This window comes from Trichechus manatus, unplaced genomic scaffold (assembly GCF_000243295.1).
Source record: "Trichechus manatus latirostris isolate Lorelei unplaced genomic scaffold, TriManLat1.0 scaffold00018, whole genome shotgun sequence".
Classification (NCBI taxonomy): Eukaryota; Metazoa; Chordata; class Mammalia; order Sirenia; family Trichechidae; genus Trichechus; species Trichechus manatus.
The window spans coordinates 3,769,895-3,791,798 of NW_004443954.1; the positions used below are offsets into that span (position 1 = coordinate 3,769,895).

At 36.6% G+C, this 21,904-nt stretch overlaps 1 protein-coding gene across 1 annotated transcript in view; it reads left to right on the forward strand.

Moving 5' to 3' along the window:
• The window catches only part of UBE2W (ubiquitin conjugating enzyme E2 W), a 65,769-nt gene extending 53,085 nt beyond the window's left edge, over window positions 1-12,684 (forward strand). Inside the window, 1 exon segment of the mRNA XM_004372522.3 lies at window positions 8,989-12,684. Within this exon segment, the coding sequence (XP_004372579.2) occupies window positions 8,989-9,002 (14 nt within the window). The 3' untranslated portion in view covers window positions 9,003-12,684.
• Window positions 12,685-21,904: the final 9,220 nt, after the last annotated feature.

Consider the following 21,904-nt stretch of genomic DNA (forward strand, 5'->3'; position numbering starts at 1 on the left):
GGTCTTTTTCTGTGAGTTAGAATTTTGTTCCCCATTTTTCTCCAGCTCTGTCTGGTACCTCTGTTGTGATCCCGGTCAGATCAGTCATTGGTGGTAGCTGGGCACCATCTAGTTGTACTGGACTCAGTCTAGTGGAGGCCGTGGTAGTTGTGGTCCATTAGTCCTTTGGACTAATAGGGGAAAGATTTTTTAGTATGTAATCCTACTAGAAAATTGCTAATCATTTTGGGAAAACTAAGTTTAAATTTTCAGTGCATATAAACTATTTCCTGTGGATTGAGGTAAATATTTTTTAAAATCCAGCAATAGAAAAACTATAGGAAAAATTGGTTATCAGTTCTCTGGAGGAAAGAGGAACTTCTGAATCACAAAGAAATTAAATATTTATTTATATGAAAATTTAAAACCTTTATAAGAAGCACCAAAAAGCCTCAAAGAACACTTAATACAAACTAAAAAAAAAAAAAAAAAAATTGAGAAAAACGTATTTATAGCTTCTTAAAAATAAAGACCATGAATTAAATTTATTTAAGAATAAATACAATAGCATAGGCAAAAAAGTTCAACTCATTAAAACAATTATAAATTTTAGATTTTAAAACTTAATTACACCTACTTCTCACCTACTGACTATCTCATTATCCGACATTTCACATTTACGACAATAGTAAAAAAAATCTGCTATCTGACTATTTTGCCCATTAGTGACCTATGTCTGGCAGTAACGAATGCCCAGGTGTGGGGCCAGAGTAACACTGGCTGCGTTGGTTAAGGTTATGTGTTAACTTGGCTGGGTCATGATTCCCAGTGGTTTGGCAGTTATGGAATGATATAATCTGGCAATTATATAATGACCCATTTTATGATCTGATGTGGCCATCCTCCATTTTTGCATTAACGACCTGGTCTTTGAAACCTAAGCATGTTGATAAGTGAGGAATGGGTGTATTGAATTAGCAGAGTTTTATAAAATTAATGGAATGCTGGAGAGTGAAAGAATAAAACAGTATTTTCATACTTGCTGGTGGTATAGAAAACCTGGTGGCGTAGTGGTTAACAGCTACGGCTGCTAAGCAAAAGGCTGGCAGTTCGAATCTACCAGGCGCTCCTTCGAAATGCTGTGGGACAGTTCTGCTCTGTCCTAGGTCGCTATGAATCGTAAATCGACTCAGTGGTGATGGGTTTGGTGTTTTTTGGGTTTTGGTGGTGTGACAGGGTAGTGTAATTCTTACAGAAAGCAGTTTAAGAATACGTAACAAGCTTAAAGTTCAAGATCAAACCCTTTGTCTCAGTTATTAAGCCTCTGAGAATCCATCCTAAGAAAATTTTAATACAAGAAAGGTTTTATGCAGGAAGTATTCAGTGGAGTGTTATTATAATATACACTGTATCCTTGTTCTGCAGTTCTGATTGTTGCCTCTGTGTTACTTGCCTGGAATGAATTCTTCCCCTACAGACACACCCACACCCCCCACACCCCCCACCCCTACACCTCCCTCTTTTTTGGGAACTCTTCCACCAAAGCCTTGTTGATTACTCCTTAGTTTAGTTTGAGGAACCTACTGAACTTTATTACTGTGCTTGGAATGCTAGTTTTGTTTTAGTTTCTTTAAAATACATTCAGATAATTCTGATATCGTTCCTCATTTGAGAACTAGTACTCCAAGGATTCTTAGATAATCAGGCTTAAGGAATTCTTTCTGGGCATTGAGGGTCCACTAAAAATTTCAACATGACCCTACTTTAATGAAATGACCCCCTACTTCAGTTTACTTTGCTGGCTTTTCATTCTTCTTCCATCCTCTTGCCTTTTAGGACCAGACACTAAGCCATCTCTAACCCTCCATGCCTTTACAAAGAAGCCTTTTCTTTTTTAACATTCCTCTAGTGTCACAGATCACCTTTAACTTGGTATACTAAGCTACCAAATTCATCAAGAAATAAGATTAGCATGTTTATGTATATATAATACAGCCCTTCTTCACAGCCTATTCTACACCAGTATTAGAGTATATTCCAATTTTTTTCTCATCTTTACTCCTGAGCAGAGAAATTTCAAAAAGGTAATTAGGTTTCAAGTCCTTCTAATGTTGGCTTATATAATTGAGAGGATTTATGAGAAGGCTTTTCTCAGAATACTTTTGAGTATTTTGAAATAAAAAATGGGGGAAAGATCACACAGTGAAATTAGAAATATAAAAATTAATTCTCTAAAATAAAGCAAAATTCATTAAAGTTGTTTGCCAGAGTTATGATTTATATCTGTTCCTGAAAAATTCATATTTTCATAACAGAAGTAGAAAAGCTCTTTTATTAGTTTGGAGACATGTAAACTCCAAGTTAGCCAATAAGTGGTGGTGTTGTGTGCTGTCAAGTTGATTGCTTCTCATAGTGACCCTATATGACAGAGTAGAACTACCCCATATGATTTTCTAGGCTATAAACTTTATGGGAGCAGATTGCCAGATCTTTTCTTTGCAGAGCTGCTGGCGGATTAGCAGCCAAGTACTTGACCATTGCACCACCTGGGCTTCTTAGCCAATAACTATCAAACCAAAATAGGTACATGAGTGTATAGACAACCCACCTCAGTATACCAGTGGACTGAGGAACTAACTCATGATTCAGGGCTAGAATCTTCCTTAAAAAACAGGTCTGCCATCAAAATGACAGCACTAAACGCGTACCTATCAACAGTTATGCTGAATGTAAATGGACTAAATGCACCAGTAAAGAGACAGAGAGTGGCAGAATGGATAAAAAACATGATCCGTCTATATGCTGCCTACAAGAGACGCACCTTAGACTTAAAAGACACAGACAAACTAAAACCCAAAGGATGGAAAAAAATATATCAAGCAAACAACACTCAGAAAAGAGCAGGAGTGGCAATATTAATCTTTAAAGTAAAATAGACACTATAGAATGATTAAAGAGTCAATACAGCACGAGGGCATAACTATAATAAATATTTACCACTCAGTGACAGTGCTCCAAAATACATAAAACAAACTCTAACAGCATTAAAAAGAGAGATAGCTCCATAACCATAGTAGGAGACTTCAATACACCACTTTCAGTGAAGGACAGAACATCCAGAAAGAAACTCAGTAGAGGCACGGAAGATCTAGATGCTACAATCAGCCAACTTGATCTCATGGATATATACCAAACACTCCACCCAATAGCAGCCAAGTATACTTTCTTTTCCAATGCACATGGAACATTCTCCAGAATAGACCACATATTAGGCCATAAAGCAAGCCTTAACAGAATCCAAAGCATCGAAATATTACAAAGCATCTTTTCTGACCATAAAGCCATAAAAGTAGAAATCAGTAACAGAAAAAGCAAGGAAAAAAAATCAAACACACAGAAACTGAACAACACCTTGCTCAAAAACTACTGAATTATAGAAGAAATAAAGGATGGAATAAAGAAATTCATAGAATCAAACGAGAATGAAAACACATCCTACCAGAACCTTTGGGACGCAGCAAAAGCAGTGGTCTGAGGTCAGTTTATAGCAAAAAATGCACACATCCAAAAAAAAAGAAAGGGCCAAAATCAAAACATTAACTGTACAACTCGAACAAGTAGAAAGAGAGCAGCAAAAGAAGCCCTCGGGCGTCATAAGAAAGGAAATAATAAGAATTAGAGCAGAATTAAATGAAATAGAGAATAGAAAAACAATTGAAAAAGTTAACAAGACCAGAAGCTGGTTCTTTGAAAAGATCAACAAAACCAATAAACCATTAGCCAAACTGACAAAAGGAAAACAAGAGAGGAAGCAAATAACCCATATAAGAAATGAGATGGGTGATATCACAACAGGCCTAACTCAAAAGAATCATAACAGAATAGTATGAAAAATTGTACTCCCACAAATTTGAAAACCTAGAGGAAATGGAAAAATTTCTGGAAACTCACTACCTACCTAAACTACACAAACAGAGGTAGAACAACTAAATAAACCTATAACAAAAGAAGAGATTGAAAAGGTAATTAAAAAACTCTCAACAACAACAAAAAAAGCCCTGGCCCTGATGGTTACACTGGAGAATTGTACCAGACTTTCAGAGAAGAGTTAACACCACTACTACTACAGGTATTTCAGAGCATAGAAAAGGATGGAATACTCCCAAACTCTTTCTGTGAAGCCAGCATAGCCCTGATACCAAAACCAGGTAAAGACATCACAAAAAAAAGAAAATTAAAGACCAATATTCCTCATGAACGTAGATGCAAAAGTCCTCAACAAAATTCTAGCCAATGGAATTCAACAACATATCAAAAAAATAATTCACCATGACCCAGTGGAATTCATACCAGGTATGCGGAGATGGTTCAACATTAGAAAAACAATCGGTGTAATCCATCACATAAATAAAAGACAAGAACCGTATGATCTTATCAGTTGATGCAGAAAAGACATTTGACAAAGTCTGGCACCCATTCGTGATAAAAAAACTCTCAGCAAAATAGGAATAGAAGGCGACTTCCTCAACATAATAAATGGCATTTATACAAAGCCAACAGCCAACATCATCCTAAATGGAGAGAGTCTGAAAGCATTTCCCTTGAGAGCAGAAACCAGACAAGGATGCCCTTTATCACCACACTTAATTCAACATTGTGCTGGAGGTCCTAGCCAGAGCAATTAGGCTAGAAAAAGAAATAAAGGCATCCAGATGGGTAAGGAAGAAGTAAATGTATCTCTATTTGCAGATGATACGATCTTATACACAGAAAACCCCAAAGAATCCACAGGAAAACTACTGAAACTAATAGAGGATTTCAGCAAAGTATCAGGATATAAGATAAACATACAAAAATCAGTTGGATTCCTCTACAGCAACAAAGAGAGCTTCCAAGAGAAAATTACCAAATCAATAGCATTTGCAATAGCCCCCAAGAATATAAAATACTTAGGAATAAATCTAACCAGAGACATAAAAGACCTATACAAAGAAAATTACAAAAGAGACTACATAAGTGGAAAAACGTACTTTGTTCATGGATAGGAAGACTCGGCATTGTGAAAATGTCAGTTCTTCCCAAACCGATCTACAGATACAATGCAATCTCAATCCAAATTCTACCAGCATTTTTTAATGAGATGGAGAAACAAATCACCAGCTTCATATGGAAAGAGAAGAGGCCCCGGATAAGTAAAACTTTACTGAAGAAGCAGAACAAAGAACATAGCAATGTGTGTATAAATTTTTGTATGAGAAACTGACTTGAACTGTAAACTTTAGCTTAAAGCACAATTTTAAGAAAAAGAAAAAAAAAGGGATCTGCGTTCAGTTCAGTGCATGAATGAGTGATTGAGACCTCAATGTTCTATGTCACAGAACAGCAGTAATAATTGTTTTTGGAAAAGATACAAAATAGACATTATTAATTACTCATGAGACCATAAAAATAATTCAATTAAGTAACTAGCTAGAATCCATTATAATATGATCCATCTGTTTCCTGCAGTCAGTATTTAAGCATATACAACTTAGTTTCATAAAGAATTGCTTTCCCCAGAGGAGAGTACAGATCAGTTCAAAACAAAACAGAACTGTGGTTCCTAAAGCTTTCTTTTTAAGATGGTAGAGTATTGAACAGTAGTCAGTTATAAGACTGTAGCTTAAGGCTATTATCAAGTGTTGACCAAAGAAACCTAGGCTTATTGGAAATAAATTGGCATAGGGTTTAGATGGCATGTCCTATAAACTGATAACTCTGTAATTTTGGGAGGAGTAGAGGTTATCTTTTTTTGAAAAACGTAGACTATATTCTGGTTCCGTTCAGCTGGATAGTTCTTGGAGAATTACAAGGATTATGAGAGGACAGAAGCATAAAATTGTCTCAGATTTGTATTATCAAAGTTCTTTTCTCTCTGCGTATAGTTGCTATTTGTAGATTTAGCCAAGTTAGATGTGAACCTTTTTGTTCGTGCTATACTACCTTTTAGGATTACTACAAAACCATTTTCTAAATTCCTGAGTCCAGACTTTTACTCACTGTAATGTTTTGCCCTCTATTTCTTGCTAGATCAGATCTTTCTTGAATGATTTCATCAAAGTAAAACTTAAATTCCCTAAACTCTTGAGAGACAAAACTGTAAAGATTTATTTCTATGTTTCTTGGAGATAGCATCCAGCTTTGTATCTACTGACCTGTTACTATGTTCACTTTCTTCTAGTCTTCTGTCCCTGGGAATATCCAGGTAGATGTTTTCCAGTATAATGTGATGGTTCTTATACTCTGGAGAAAACTAAATGACCGTCCTCTAATATAGTTTTTTCATTCGTGTTTCCCAGAAGCCCAGTGAAGTTAGCCATGGTAGATGTCACCTCTTTGGAACTGGTAGTTTGTATATCTGAGACTAATTTTTAGGAGGGTCATTTGCAATTCCAGAAAGAAATTTAAATTGTTACTATGAGATTTTTTTCCCCAGGCAGTCTTGCCACAAATACTTTTCTGTTTTTATCTGATTATTTAGCTAAGAGATTAAGTATATATTGTTTTCTTTCATCACCTTTTATACACCTGTCTTTGTTTTTCTTGACCCAAAATGGGTTTGCTCCAACAAAAACTTAACTTTTTTTGGATGAGCCAGCTTTGATATCCAGTAATTCTCTTCACCTAGCTAACAAACTATGTTCCTTCTGCTAACAAATGGATTTTTTGCTTCTTAGTTATGATTATGACCCTCTCATTTAGAGAAAGAATGGATATGGCTTTGATTTGTACCTGTCTATGCACTTAAGTATTTGCTTATAGACACTTGATTGTACATTACCAATTTAAGAGTATTTCATTTTGTTACTTGTAATTCTGCAAGTCATTGTGGATCCAGCTATCAGAGATAATTGGACTCCATCTTTAGAGCTTATATAGTTAGCTTATTTCTCTAAAGATAGGATATTTAAGACAGGTAGTGTTATATCAGTTATGGGCTAAATTTCTTAGAGCATCTGATTCAAGATGGGAATTGGGCTATGCAGAATAACTTCACATGGATTTCATTAATTGTTTTGGTGGTTGGCAGCACTTTCTGTAAAAGTCTATTGTCCTGAAAACCTTCCGGTATTAATAACCTGAAGAAGATATATTTATGGTAAAAACAAAACCCTTGTTGGCGTCGAGTTGATTCCTCTCATGGTGACCCCATGTGTGTCAGAGTAGAACTGCATTCCATAGGGTTTTCAATGGCTATAATCTTGTAGAAGTAAATCACCCGGCCTTTCTTTCCTGGTGTGGCTGGGTGGATTTGAACCACCAACCTTTTGGTTAATAGCCAAGCACAAACCAGTTGTGCCACCCAGGGACCTATGTTTATGTACCACCTATCAGAGATGGTGTGTCTTTGGAGATATAAGCTTATTGGGAGTTAACTAGGTAATGCTATGTTCAAATTTTATCTGCTACCCTTTTTTCTTTTTTGTATACGTTGCCATGTGGTATCATCCTAATATTTTTATCCCTGGTAGTTTGACACATTATGTTCTGTTTGGTGGAGTTTAATGCCATCTTTAAGCTTAGAGATTTCACAATTTATAAAGTATGATTAGTTTTAGTATTATTTCAGAAGTGACTATTTTAAGGAACCTCTTCATAGTCTTAAGTTACTTTTTACACCTGTGACACATAATATCCTCTCTATTCCACATTCCACGGTAACTTAAATACTTCCACTATGAACAGTTGACTTGTTTTCTTCTTAAAGGTATTCTTATTCATTTAATAAAAGGATTCTAATGAATTAGATGTGATTTATTTTTTTAATTTAGTCTTATTTTACTTTTTAGATTACCCATAAGGTATAAACCCGTTGCTGTTGAGTTGATCTGGACACATAGCGACCCTATAGGACAGAGTAGGGTTTCCAAGGAGTGGCTGGTGGATTCAAATGGCCAACCATTTGGTTAGCAGCTGTAGCTCTTAACCACTGTGCCGCCAGGGCTCCACCCATAAAGTGTATAGAATCATGGAATATTCTACTAGTTTGCCCAGTATATTAGTCAGATTTACTAGTTTTTAGCTCTTATTGAGTCTTTATGGATAGGGATTTTATTAGCATTATATTGATCCTGGCATGGGATAGTTTGTAAAATATTTTTAGAATTTTCTCCTTAAGAGCTTTGACAATTCTGGGGTAGTTGCCACCAGTCTTACTTCTTCCTGAAGAATAATCAGTCCTCAAAAGAAATCCTTTAGATAATGTTTAATACATTAAATTTTGTAAAATAAGCCATGAACCCCAAAAGTTTTCTGTATTACATAAATATTATGTACCGAGGCTACCAGAAGGTACTAAACAATTGTCTGGGATTTTTTTTTAATGAAGTCCTTTACATATGTATCTATCCATGCTGAAAACTTAATTTCTAATGAGAAATTAATAACATTTACTTTTTATTGATTGATTTGGAGATTGTACTTCATTGGTGAAGAGTTATTTCCTCTATCTATAAAGACATGATTTGTGTTATTCTATATGTCAGTGTTGAATAGTATGGCAAGAGTTCATCAGGAAAATTTATTTTCTGTCTCATTAGAATTTTAAATTGCTACCCATAAAAGAATTCTAATTCTCTTAAGATGGATAAATCCTGAATATGTACTAACCTATCGTTACACATTTTGAAATACACGAGTATTCTGTTCTGACCGTCTATAAAAACAACTAAGACCTCCCTGCAAAGGAAGTTTAAAAAAAAAAAAGTTTTGTGGGTTTTCATATTAATTTATTTTAAATAGAACTAACATACTAATAATACATCATTTTAAGGTTTGTGTTAGCTGCCATTTCCCTGAAAGAGTAAAACTTGATTTGTTTGCTACTGTATAGTATAATTGGACACAGACTGGAGTTATTTGCAGGGATTGGGGGAGGCAAGTCAGATATGTGAACCATGTAGACTAACTTGTAGATTTAACTTATGCATGCTTGACTTTTTAATTATCCTTTTTTTCCTTTTCTTAAAGATGATACTTGTTGATGCCACTGTTATCATCCTCCTAGCAGAAGATAGTCCTACTGAGAAAATGAGCACTTTGATCATTCAGTCTTTGAACTTTAACCTTTGACTGGAAGTGACCTATAGGCAATGAAGACTACTTCCTTTTACTGCATTTTTACTCGTGTGCATTCTGGGCGCATGTTGATCGCTGGTTCAGTCCAGGCAACTGACATGCTTTTATTAGTCATACAGTATTAATGCAGGTGTCAGGAAATGTCAAATATAATTCCATTTTTTATTTTTATTTTTTTAAGCTTTTGGAAAAGTTCCAGGTCCTCACGTATTGTGCAATAACAATGACTTCCTTGGCGGTTTTGGGACGTTCATTGCCGGCAATGGACGTTGTAAAAGAAAAGGTTTTCATTTACTCCTGCCACCAAATGGTTAATGCATGATAAGGGCCTATGAAATGAACTTATTGGTTATAATGGGATTATAAATAAAGTGAGGGATCCAACATTACTTTGAAAGTCACCCCAACGGTTTATATTTGGATTCTATGCACTGTGATCCTACGGTTAGCAGCATGAATTAACATGCGTCTTAAAGGACTGTAATGAAAGATCATTGCATATTTATTGAATTGTTTATATCTGCTGTCAAATTGTTTTGACATGGAAGGTTTTCAAGTAACATTGGCAGAGAGGTACAATATGTTATCCCTATGGTGAAATAAACTCATTTGTTGTATATAGTTCCTCAAATCTCTGAAGTAAAGGTATGAGTAATATAGGGTGTGAATGGTTTAATCAAGGCTTTATTTTGGAAGTTAAAAAAAAATGGCAGTGATGATTGAATTGCTGCAGTCCATAATTTGGGCTTGTAATTTGTACATTGAAGATTTTTCCAAGTAGATTACACTCTGTTACTTCCTGCTAGCCATCAGCATGAGCCCTACTGCCTAAACACTATTTCATTTATTTATGTTTGGAAAATCCATAAACATTTTTGTTTGCAATCTTGTTTCTTTTGTTATGTTTTAAGTCAAGTTTGAATGTTACAATACTTTAATTGGAAACTTTTGTCAAGTTTTTTTCTTGTAAATTTTCTTTACTTGTAAGCATCATCTTGTCCTTCAATCCTGTACCCTAAAATAAGAAATACATTTTTGACAGAGGCTTAATGTTTTAACGAAAGTGTGGACATTTTTATTTTAAAATTTAGGCAAAGGTACACCTATAACATGGTATGTTTGCTTATTTGTCTCACACAATCATACATTTTTTCCTGGTGGGATTTGTTTTATTTAGTATTTTTGTTGTTGTTGTTGTTGTTATTTAAAAGACTTTGCTTATAGCTAGGTAAAGTTTTTCTACAGGGAAAAATTTGTTGAAAGGTCCTAAGTATTCTCAGTACTAAGTAATGGTACTGCAACTAGGTTCTCTTTTTAAAAAGCAATTAATGTATTTTATAAATTACCTTTTCACATATGCAAAATCTGTTTCTACTACAATGTTATTTTTACTAATGCCTTATTGTTGAGCTCTTTTTGAAATATCCTGCAGTGAATATAGTAATCAATTTGGGCTTAAAAATAAAGCTAATTGGCTGAAAGATTCAAAATATGTACCCCAGCAAAACCAATCAATAATTGGCAAGAATATTTTTAAAATATTGTTTTTAATCTCTGTATAGATGACATTTTATAGCTTTGTACATGTTGTTAACTAAGGGCATATAATTTTACACTCTAAAAAAGTATATAATTGCTGAACTCAGGGGTGGGTAGACTTCAAAAATACGTCTGCTGTAGAAATAACTTGAAAAAAACAAACCGTGTCCAGCTACCAAATTGTGGGCATTGTTTATAAAACTACTAGTTAACAACTACCACTTTTTAAAAATTATACACATTTTTGTTCTATCTTGACTAGATATACATAAGTTCTCACAGTGGTCTCTATCAGCCATATTAGTTGGCCTGTTTAACCAAGACAGAAAATGTTTTTTGGAATGCTTTGAACTACTCTTAGTTTTTGACTTCTTTTTAATATGAAATTTGCAGTTGGAAATTATGTATGTTCATATTTTACATAATTGCTCTAAACTACTGATTGATTTGATCATTTTCCAGTGGGGAAAAAAATCTGTCCAGACTGCTGGTCTTCTTACTAAAATCATTTTATAAAGAGATGACCTGTGGCATTTATTCACCAAAGCAAGGATTAATAATGCTCTACTATAGATTAATAGGTCACGCATAGACTCAACTGAGTTTTTTAGAATAAAAATGACAGTATTTTAACATACCTCTCTCTACATACAGATATCATAAAATAGGTTAAAATGAAGCAGAGGAAAGTAATGCAAAACCAAATAATTTTGGTACATTTTTATGGTTTAAAGAAAAGAAGACGAAACATCCTAAATGTAGGAGTGCCAACCATTCAGAAATTGTAATCAGACAAAAGTTTGTTCATTACTCCTTTTGAATTTAGGAATTACTGAAAACTCTTTTGCACTTAGATTTAATTATTAATTTTAAATATAAGTTACATTATTAAAAGACATAAGAAGTTTACCGGAATCATTGCTTTAGAAAGGGCAATTAATTGCTTTGTAATAAGAAGAATGTTTTCTGTAATGTGTTGTTCCCTGACAGCCAGAATACCAAGAAAATGTACATAGGAACATGTTCCTTCCCTTTTCCCTGCATCCCCTCAGTGGGGCACTATTTGCTGCATAGGTCTACAGAATTATACTTTCATATTTAGAATAATATGTACTCTCTTCCTTTTTATTTATTTATTTATTTATTTTAGGCCATTCTTCTGGTTTGCCAAATTCTGTTAAGACAGCGATACATTCAGTTCTTTATTTATGCATGTTTAGGTCGTGAACCTGGTGCCCTTTCAAAAAAGAAAATGTCAGGTTAGGTGTTAATATTATAGATTTTGAAGGGAGATTGGATTTAGTTGTATTTTTTTTTAAAATAATAACGTTTTATGGCTGTTAAGGAATTAATATTCACCTCTAAAGGACTTACATGTATAATTCCTTATTTTATCTAGCAGGGAAATAAAGCATTTTTTTATCCCCAGAAGAAAATGCTGAAAATAGCTTTTGTATAGTCAACAGTTCGACCAGAGAAAGATCTTAAGCCTCGTTGTTTTGACTAGGTATATAAATATTTGGTATCAAGTAACTAGAATAGTTTATTACTTTTTCCCTTCTGACATTTCAAATATATGCAAGAAAATATGTATCATTAGATTTCTGTGCTGGATAATAATTTCTTCAGATTCTAAAACAGGTATCTGGTGACTGCTTCATTTGTTCCCAGACTGCATCACAGGTGAATTGACAAACAATGGAAATGAGTAGTGATAATGGAAATGGTATGTAACTACATTTTTTTTGTTTCTGGTAATCAAGTCTTATTTTTTAAAAAAGCCTATTGTTTTTGAAAATTGAGATATTTAAAACTTGTTAAAACTTCTTGCAAAAAATAGAAGAGAAGAGGAGGTACTGTGTGTTCAAATTTTTTTAAATAAAGAATTCAGTGTCACTAGTTCTAAGCCTTTATGGTTACTGTTGCTTCTATTTCTCGATCTCACTGTAAGTTTTTTGGTACATATTTTAGCTGAATGCTTAAATTTTCATTCGTGTTTAATTTTGTATATAACTTAGTTTTCAAGAACTGAGGCTTAGCCATACTTTTCCAAGAAGTCATTGTTATCAAAATCAGCTACTGTGCTCTTCTGTGTTCCACTAATGCCTTTAATGCATTTGTGTGATTGAGATCTGTGAAGAAGGTGTTTGAATCTGTACCAACGGCTCCCGGTCCTCTTTGCAGTCATTGAGGTTTTTTTTATTTGTTCTTTGAGTTTTTTATTTCTGCTTTATTTATTTATTTATTTTCTCTTCCTTATTATCTCTTCTAAGATGTCAGTGTACTGGTTTTCATCAGTTTTCCTCTGTGACTTCAAATCTAAATTATTCTTTATTTGTTTTTGAGGCAGGGAATCCAGAGAAGGAACAACGTTAGAATTGCATTACAAATAAAAAACAAAAGCACAAAAGTCTGCTTCCTACAGATAAAATACGTGGGGTTTCTGATACCCAGTTTCTCGTCATCAGTTGATGCTAAATTAGGCTAATAATTGACTACTTGATAAATGAGCTATTAACTAATTTAGTTCTTAAATACTAAAATCAATGGAACTTTATTTATTTTACTTTTATCAGGAGTAGTAATCTCCCGAAAAGGAGCCCTGGTGGCGCAGTGGTTAAGCGCTTGGCTGCTAACAGGTCAGCAGTTGTAACCTACCAGCCGCTCTGTGGGAGAAAGATGTGGCAGTCTGCTTCCGTAAATATCAATAGCCTTGGAAGTCTTATGGGATAGTTCCACTCTTCCTATACGGTTGCTATGACTCACACTCGACAGCAATGGGTAAATCTCCCAAAGCCTAATTACTGCCCAAATAAGTTAATTTGTTTTGATAAAGGGTTTTTTCATTTAATTTTTTAGCCATTTTGAGATGTTGGATATTAAATGATTTGTGTGAAATTTTCATATTCTCAGAATATATTGTACATTAATTTAAAGATAGGTTTATACATATCATTATCCTTAAATAGAGGCCGATGGATAGGATCTAAACATATTCCTCAGACTTAGTTCTCTGTCTTTCAAGTTGAAGTTGTAATTCACTGGGGAATCTAGTATCCTAATAAGTGAGGTGTTAATTGTAATTTCAGTTTTCATATGTTAGTATTGGGACTGGTATTTGGTGATGAATCTCCAGGATGATTACATGAATATTTTTTTATGAAAAATTATTTCTTGATAAAACAGTATAGTGTCTAGAGCCATTTGATACGTGGATGGAATGTCTGAATAGAAGCTGGTGTACCTTAACATACCTCAAGAATTTCACCAGTTTTACAGGTTGAGTGCAGAGTTAGCTGACTAGGAAAAGGAGATTTGGGTCTTATTCTGTTTCTTGGCACACATTGCCTGGATTTTGAGAAGGCGTTGCTCCTATAATAATTTGAAGCTGTCGTTTCAAAGGCAAGAGCATGATTTCAACATTTACTGGGCTTTGACTTATTAAGTGTTACATCACTTGTCAGATTTTGTGGCATATGGAAAGACTGAATAATCTTGCCTCTCTTAAAGCCTGAAACAGGATTCCTAAGGAGTTTGGTAGATAATTGTCATACCATGAAAATGCAAATCTCTTTAGTTAACCATAGTTTGTTTATATAAATGCGGCTTAATTGTCAGGTCAGAGGTAAAGTAATTGAATGGAATTTGAGGTTAATTATCTAGTAGGCAAGAATTAAGTGCATGTTCAAGTTAAAATGAATTGTTTTTAGTTGATACCATTTTTCTCTCACTATTCAAGAATATATGTTATGCATTTTATTAATCTTTACACTTAAGGATTTGAATAGAGTGGATGTATATATTTTATAAATTCAGGTTGTGAAACATGTACAGCTACAACTTCTAACATAGAGTATAAATGTTAAAATTGAGGCTAACCTGTATGTTACATATTTTTTAATATATGTATCAAACTTTTCTTAGTTGAATATAAATTGCTTTGTGTGCTTTATGGAATTCCTTAACTTTTAATAATAAAGCAGTTATTTATTATTTTCTGTAGACTTGAGTACTAAATTGGATAGATTTTTTTTTAATTTAACCTCTTTGTAGTTCATAAAAATGTAAACATTAACTCCTCTTTACAAAAGACTGATTTTTAAAGGATTATGGAATCAGTAAAATATCCATTTCCAAAATGAGTGCAACAGATTAAAGATAATCACTAAAGCCATTTGTTTATTATTTAACAGATATCTTAATAGTGTGGGTAGTTTATTTTATTGGTTAGTCATGCTTTAATTAAATAAGTACTAATTTAAGACTGGGCGTCTTCAACGAAGATGGAAATTGAGACCTGGCCACTTCATTAGAGTTACCCTGAGTCTGGTGTTGCTGAACTTCAAGTTGTGCAGTTAATAATAAGGACAGTACCGTAAAGGACTTCTGGATGCCTGAATGTACAGGTACCTGACTGACTGAAGTTGGTGACTCCTGAAGCTCTGAGAAGAGAGAAGGAAATAAGCAAAAGAAGGGGAATCTCTGCATCTCAGTCATTCCTTAGTCTTCTGGTATTCTAAGTTTTCTATTCCACAGGGGATCTGCTTACCCCAGGAGCACCTCACTTCTCATTGGGCAGCCATACTACTATAAAACTTTCTGATCTCAACAGTTCTGTCTGCAGCCCAAAACAACTAGATAAGTAGCTGGTCAAGTAAATGCAAGACCCATCTTTCTTTGCACTTTGATGGCACTCTCTTCCTTTGTCACATGCTTAAAATAAATTCAATCTTCCAAAGTAGTTATTAATTTTCTCCACTAGTTGTAAGCTACTTGTGAATAAGTGATTTTAAGTCCTCCCTATATTCCTTAGTACTTTCACATTATCTAACACATAGCAAAATTAAACATCAGCTGAATTGAAGGGTCAAATGTCACAGCTGAGGCCTTTCTGTGCTTGGATGATATGGGCACAGTTGTTTTATATCTGTACTTTTGGGAACTCCTGTCGATGATGTTACTTAATTGCTTATAGGATTTCTTTTTAATGTTTGCTTGAGTAATGCAAGCTATTTATGTAAGTGGGAGTAGCTGAGTGCCTTATCTTGTTTAGTGGAGTATGGAAATTTTCTACTAAGGAAAGTGGAAACACGAAACAAAAGTAGAAAATATATCCTCAGACAAGAACCTAATGTGAATGGATATATCCTGCAAAAAAGGTATCAAACTCAACGTTAAAAAATTTTACCCGTCTCCACTGTTACCCAATAAAAGCATGTTATCTCTTATCTTTCCTTTCATAATTAATTCCTGTCCAACTTAATTATCCAAATGAAAAATCTTGATAGTGTTTTCTAGTCAACTCTCCCATTTTTCATCATTACATCCAGTTGATTCTGTCTTTAAACATTTCTGAATTTCTCCCTCCTTTCCAGTTCCGCAGCCATTGTGACCTCACCACACTGGTCCTAGTGTTAGAGCCTCTTCAGGCATCCACACACCACCTTGTTCCATAAGTAGTAGTAATACCAGACTGTATTGTACTGTGATAATGTTCTTTCCTGTTGTTAGAATGTTCATCCCCGGCTTTTCTAGCTGAAAGGTCTAACTCAAATGTTACCATCCTTTTCCCATCTCCTCTCTCCACTCCTTACCAGTCATCTGTACTGAGCTTTTTCTGACAGTAGGGACAATATCTCAGTGTTTGTGTCCCCAGCACATAGCACCTAGCATATAGACTTTTAATAAATGTGTGTGGACTTAACATGATTGTACTTGTATTTTTATTCTAGCTTTTTCAAAGAAACTTAAACACTATTTATTCAGATGCTGGATATTATGAAACCTATATCCAGACCGCCATCTGAGTGAAATGTGATACCAGAATACCCTGTATTTTCTGTCTCAGAGAGTTTGCCAGAATTATTTTTAATTATTAATCATTCTTCATTGATGTTTGCCTTCTTTTAAATAGGTCTTTCTCATATCCTTATTTTACCTCTGAGGTAAATTGCATGCCTTGACTGTATTCACAAATTAAGAATAAATGTTTTAAACTAAATACATCTGAGGAGCTTTGAGAGCATAAAGTTAAACCTGAAACTCATTGAAGTTAAAAACTGACATTAAGCAGATACTTACTGAGCACCTTTTATATGCCAAGTGTGATGGCAGATAAGAGAAGGCATGTACAGGTAGTCCCCAAGTTGCGATGGGGTTCCGTTCCAACAACTTCGTCGTAAATCGGTTCTGACAAAAGTCAATTACCTCTTTTTTTTTTTTTCCAGCTTTCATTATTATTGCCTTTTATTATCAGTATCTTTATAAATCCAATCTTTGAACATTTGAGAATGATAACATTAGCAAATTACATGCTGCAACACTGTACGTAGTACATATTACTAATGATTAAGGAGATGTACGGAAAACACAAACCAGATGATCATAAGTGCGGTTTGTGGTAACTAATACATCATAAGTTGGGGGCTACCTCTGTCTTTAAGGAGTCTATTTAATAAGGGAGATAATAAATAGAAAATACACAATATAAGAAGTGATAAGGGTCCAAGAAGTGCAATTAAATGGATTCTGTAACCTCAGAAAAAAGTTGTTTGCAGAAAATATTGGCATGACTCAAAAATTTGGAAACTTGGTAGGAGGGTTCCAGGCAAATAAAAAAATCCTATAACAAGTGCTTGTGTGAAGATAGCAACGAGAATAGTGTCGCTGGTTCAGAGTGAGGCAGTGAGCAGGGTAGTTTGGGATAAAAGCCAGGGGCCAGGTGATGAGGGGCTTTTGTGAGTTGGTAAAATTTAGATTGTTGCTTCATTTCCTGCTAGCAGAGAGGGGAGCCTAGCACTCAAAGGTTGCTTTTATCCTCAGGGCATTTATCAGTTGAGAAGAAATAACTGTGAAACTGAGCCTCTGTTTTGGCAACATCATGGGGAAAGTTGTCCACAAAGCAAAGCCCAGGATATGCCAGCAATGAAGTGCCTGAGCCACTACCCTAACATCCCACTCATCAAAACAAACAAAGCTGGAACCTAAAAGGGCTGCATCTTCAGAGTAAAGGTAAACTGAGCAAACCAGCCCTGATTCAGACTTGCACCCTAGGTCTGATCACCTGTGTCCTGTGTGGTTCAGGGAATGTCAAGCCTTGGAATTGGATTAAAGTGTAGTGGTCTCGGACTGGCAGTGCCTTCAGGAGATGACCTGCAGAAGCAAATGAGAGTCTAGAGGAAACTATCTTCTTCATAGGCCTCAAATTATTCCTGCAAAGGATTTATTTCAAAACAATGACTAACACACAAGGTTGATCACATTCTAGGAAATAAGACACCATGGATAGAGACATCTGGATGAATGACTCTAAAATTCTGGTTCCCTTGCCTCTGAAATAGAGCTTGTAGAAGTGGCCCATACCTCCTTATTAAAAGCTAAAACCCTCCCCTATGAGAAGACACATCCTGGCACCCTCTTAAGAATCTACCTCCACATCCCCTCGCTGTCAGGCCAATAAGTAGGTTTAAGGCACAGCATAACCCTGCTGGGGCCTGCTGAGCTTTATATGGGAGGTGAAGGGCTGTACTTCAAAAGCAGCTGCAAAAATTATCCAGCATGTGCCTGCGGAAGTGGGGGAGTATCAAGGGACTGAATCTTGTAGTTACTTGGTCAAAGGTGTTGGAACATGAGACTGGATAAGGAAGAGTTTATTGCCTTGGGAACATTCTCGTGGAATATGTGATTTAACACCCTGGCAAGTACCCCAGGCTATGATGCAAACTCCCTACTGGGATGAATCTTAGAATCCTGGAGGGGAAATGGCCTGTGCTGAGCTCAATTTAAATGCCTGAATTGCAAGAGTAGATGGAGGAAAAGAATAAAAAGCTCAAAAGAAGTGGTAAAGTTAGAGGGGATGTTATGTGAGGTCAGAAGACACCAGAGGATTATGTTCCCATGGGAGGGTCCAGAGGGCAGCTGTCACCAAGGCCATTAGTAAGGTGCTAGTGAGACGGACTGAAGATCAACTGATTAGCTAGAGTATCAGGAGAGGAAAGAGCCCTGCTGGAGCACTGGTTAAACGCTCGGCTGCTAACCAGAAGGTCAGCAGTTTGAACCCACCAGGCACTTTGAGGGAGAAAGATGTGGCAGTCTGCTTCCGTAAGATTACAGGCTTGGAAACCCCATGAGGCAGTTCTACTCTGTTCTATAGGGTCACAATGAGAATTGACAGGTATAGGTAGTGAGAAGGACACTAGAATCATTAAGAAGTTCAATGATGCCTGTCCTCTGCAGGCCAAAGTGTTGATAGGAAAGGCTGTGCCAAAACTTAGATCCGTGTTAGCAATTATGGAGCCCCAAAGCAACATACAACAGGTGGTTGGTACATAATCACTAGAAGTCAGGGACTTCAATTATTGTAACTAGCTAGGTTAGAGTTTCAGCAGGTGGCATAAATTGCAGAGTTCTAGAGGTGGATATCAGCATTCCAAAGGGGCAAAAATAGAAGCAGCCAATAAAGATACTGCTCAGTATATATAATCCAAAGAAAGCAAGAATGTTTGAACGGGAGACAGGGCAGTGGTTGCCTCAATAAAATTTCACAGTCCGTGCCACATTTCCAGACCTGTACCAATGTTTATACCCAGGACCCATTGATTGAAGAGGTCGCCCAGTCCCCAGAGGAAGAACACTGCAATACCACGACAAATACATAGTTCAATATTTCTCCGAGTCCATCCCCAAAGGGCCATACACCTGTTTACTCAGGTGATTGATTATACAGTGAGGAAAGGGGAATATTCAGGTATTTTGAGAACTCTTGAACACAGGAGACCTGAAGGGTCATCACAGCTCCCCTGTTAAAGTGGGGCAAATGGGAGGCGGACAATAAGTAGGTCCTTCCTGAGCAACATTCAAGGAGACCTGGTGGTACAGTGGTTAAGCTCTTGGCTGCTAACCAAAAGGTCAGCGGTTCAAACCTACCAGCTGCTCCGCAGAAGAAATATTACAGGCTCGGAAACCCTATGGGGGCAGTTCTGCTTTGTCTTATAGGGCCACTGAGTTGGAATCAACTCGACGGCAATGGGTTTGGTATGTGGCAACATTCTGCTTACTGTGGGTCTGTTGGGTCTGTGGCCTCCCTTTGGTTGTTTTCCCATTCCTGAATGTGTAACTGGGACAGACATACTGCCAGTTGGCAAAAACCTTACACTGAGTCCTGGCTTGTGGGTCAGAGCCATCATATTGAGTGAGGCCAAATTGCAAGGGAGGGAAGGGGATCTAGGTGAAGGCCAGCAGCCTCTGAGTGGAGGAGACAAAGCTGGAAGTCCAGGAAGGCCCAAGGTGACACGAGTTCTCAGGTCGGAGTACTGAGAGTAGAGAGCTCTGCAGCAGGAGAGCTCCAGTAATCCACAATAGTCGCCAGCAAGTCCTCAGCGTGTGAAGAAACCTGAGGCTGGGGGAGATACCCGAAGGAGCAATATCCAGAGATCACTTGGGGCTGGGCCAGTTTGTGCTCTTACCACCGAAGTAGAAAAACCTGTAAGTCATGAGGGACAGGGTGGAGTATTCAGAGGAGTATTGCCTCGGTAGAGAGGAAGAATTAGTTGTAGATTAAACACTGCTCTGGGCTCACCTTAAAAAAAGCGTAAAAAGCAAGCCTCAAAAGCATTGAACTATTTCCAAGTAACTTAACTGCACTGCAGAGCAAACTTTTAGGATATTAACAGAAATAATATATATCCAGCACCAACGTGCCAGTTGGGGTAGACTGACTGCATTGGGACCGTTTTGTCTTGTAAAGGCAAGCAGTTCATTCTCAGGGATAACACTTACTCTGAGTATTGGTTTACCTTTCAGCCTGCAGAGTCTGTCATCCAGCATCAGTGTCTGGGGGAGTGCCTGATCCGTCGTCATGAATTCCACACAACATAGCTTCTGACCAGGAGACCCACTGTACAGAAAAGCAGGTGTGAGAGTGGGCCATGACCATGGGATCAGCTGATCATATCACATATGATCAGAAGCAATTAGGCTGAGAGAGTATTAGAACAGTCTCCTGAAGGGGCAGTGGATGTGTCAGTTTGGAGTCAGCACTCTGCAAGAATGGGGTGCCATCCGTCTTTCAGAATGCTTTATATGCACTGAATCAGAGACCTCTATATGGGGTTTTGTCGCTATTAGGAATATGTGGGTCCTGGAACTAAGGCCCCCAATCTAACAAGTTGCACTCTTGCTAGGGGACACATAAAGGATCCTTTTGGGCTCCAAGTTATAGTTACTGTCTTAGCATGTTGTATTCCTTGTGTCCAGGAACAGGTCGGCAGGAAGGCCATCTGTGCAATGATAATTGACTCTGATTTCCAGTTCAGGAATCCAAACAGACCTACTCAAGGCAATCCCCTGTGGATTTAGACTAGAAGAATGCATTCTGATTTTACTTGAGCGCAGTTTTTTCCCCCAAGAAGTAATGTTAACTCTTTTTAATGGTTGTCTTAGTCTGGATTCTCTAGAGGAGCAAAACCAGTGAAGCGTATATATAAATATATAAACCAAACAAAACCTGTTGCCGTTGAGTCAATTCTGACTCATAGCAACCCTATAGGACAGTGTAGAACTACCCCATAGGGTTTCCAAGGAGCAGCTGGTGAATTTGAACTGCTGACCTTTTAGTTAGCTGAGCTTTTAACCCCTGTGCCAACAGGGCGCCACAGAAATATGTAGAGGGAAATTTGCTTCAAGGGAATGGCTCTTGCAATTGTGGGAGCTGGCAAGTCCAAAATCTGCAGTCTGGCAGCATGCTGAAGATATCTGCAGGTTTATGTCCAAGAACCAGAGGTCAGGAGATGAGAAGAGTACAGGGTCAAGAGAGTGAGCCTTGCTGTAACATCCATTTATATACTAGAGGCAGGCCACACCCCAAGGAAACTCCCCTTTCAACTGGCTTATCACATCAGATCACATCATGGAGGTGATTATGTTATATTATATTATGGAAGAGCAATCAGTCCAGTGTCTGCCCAACCACTGAGAATCATAGCCTAGTCAAGTTGACAGATTAACCATCAGATTCCACCCCGTGTCAACTTGGCACCTATACACATCTTAAACAATACATTATTTCCAAATACAGACAATTATAAAGTCATACTTGTGCCTGACATGATACAACTAACCATGGGTACAACCAAAAACACACTAGCCCCTTTTACATCTTCACTAGCCCCTTTTACATCTTGTATTTAATAAAATGGAAGGGAAGGGAAGAAAACATTTTGTGTGTATGTATACACACACACAAACACACAAACATAGGGAAGAAATACTC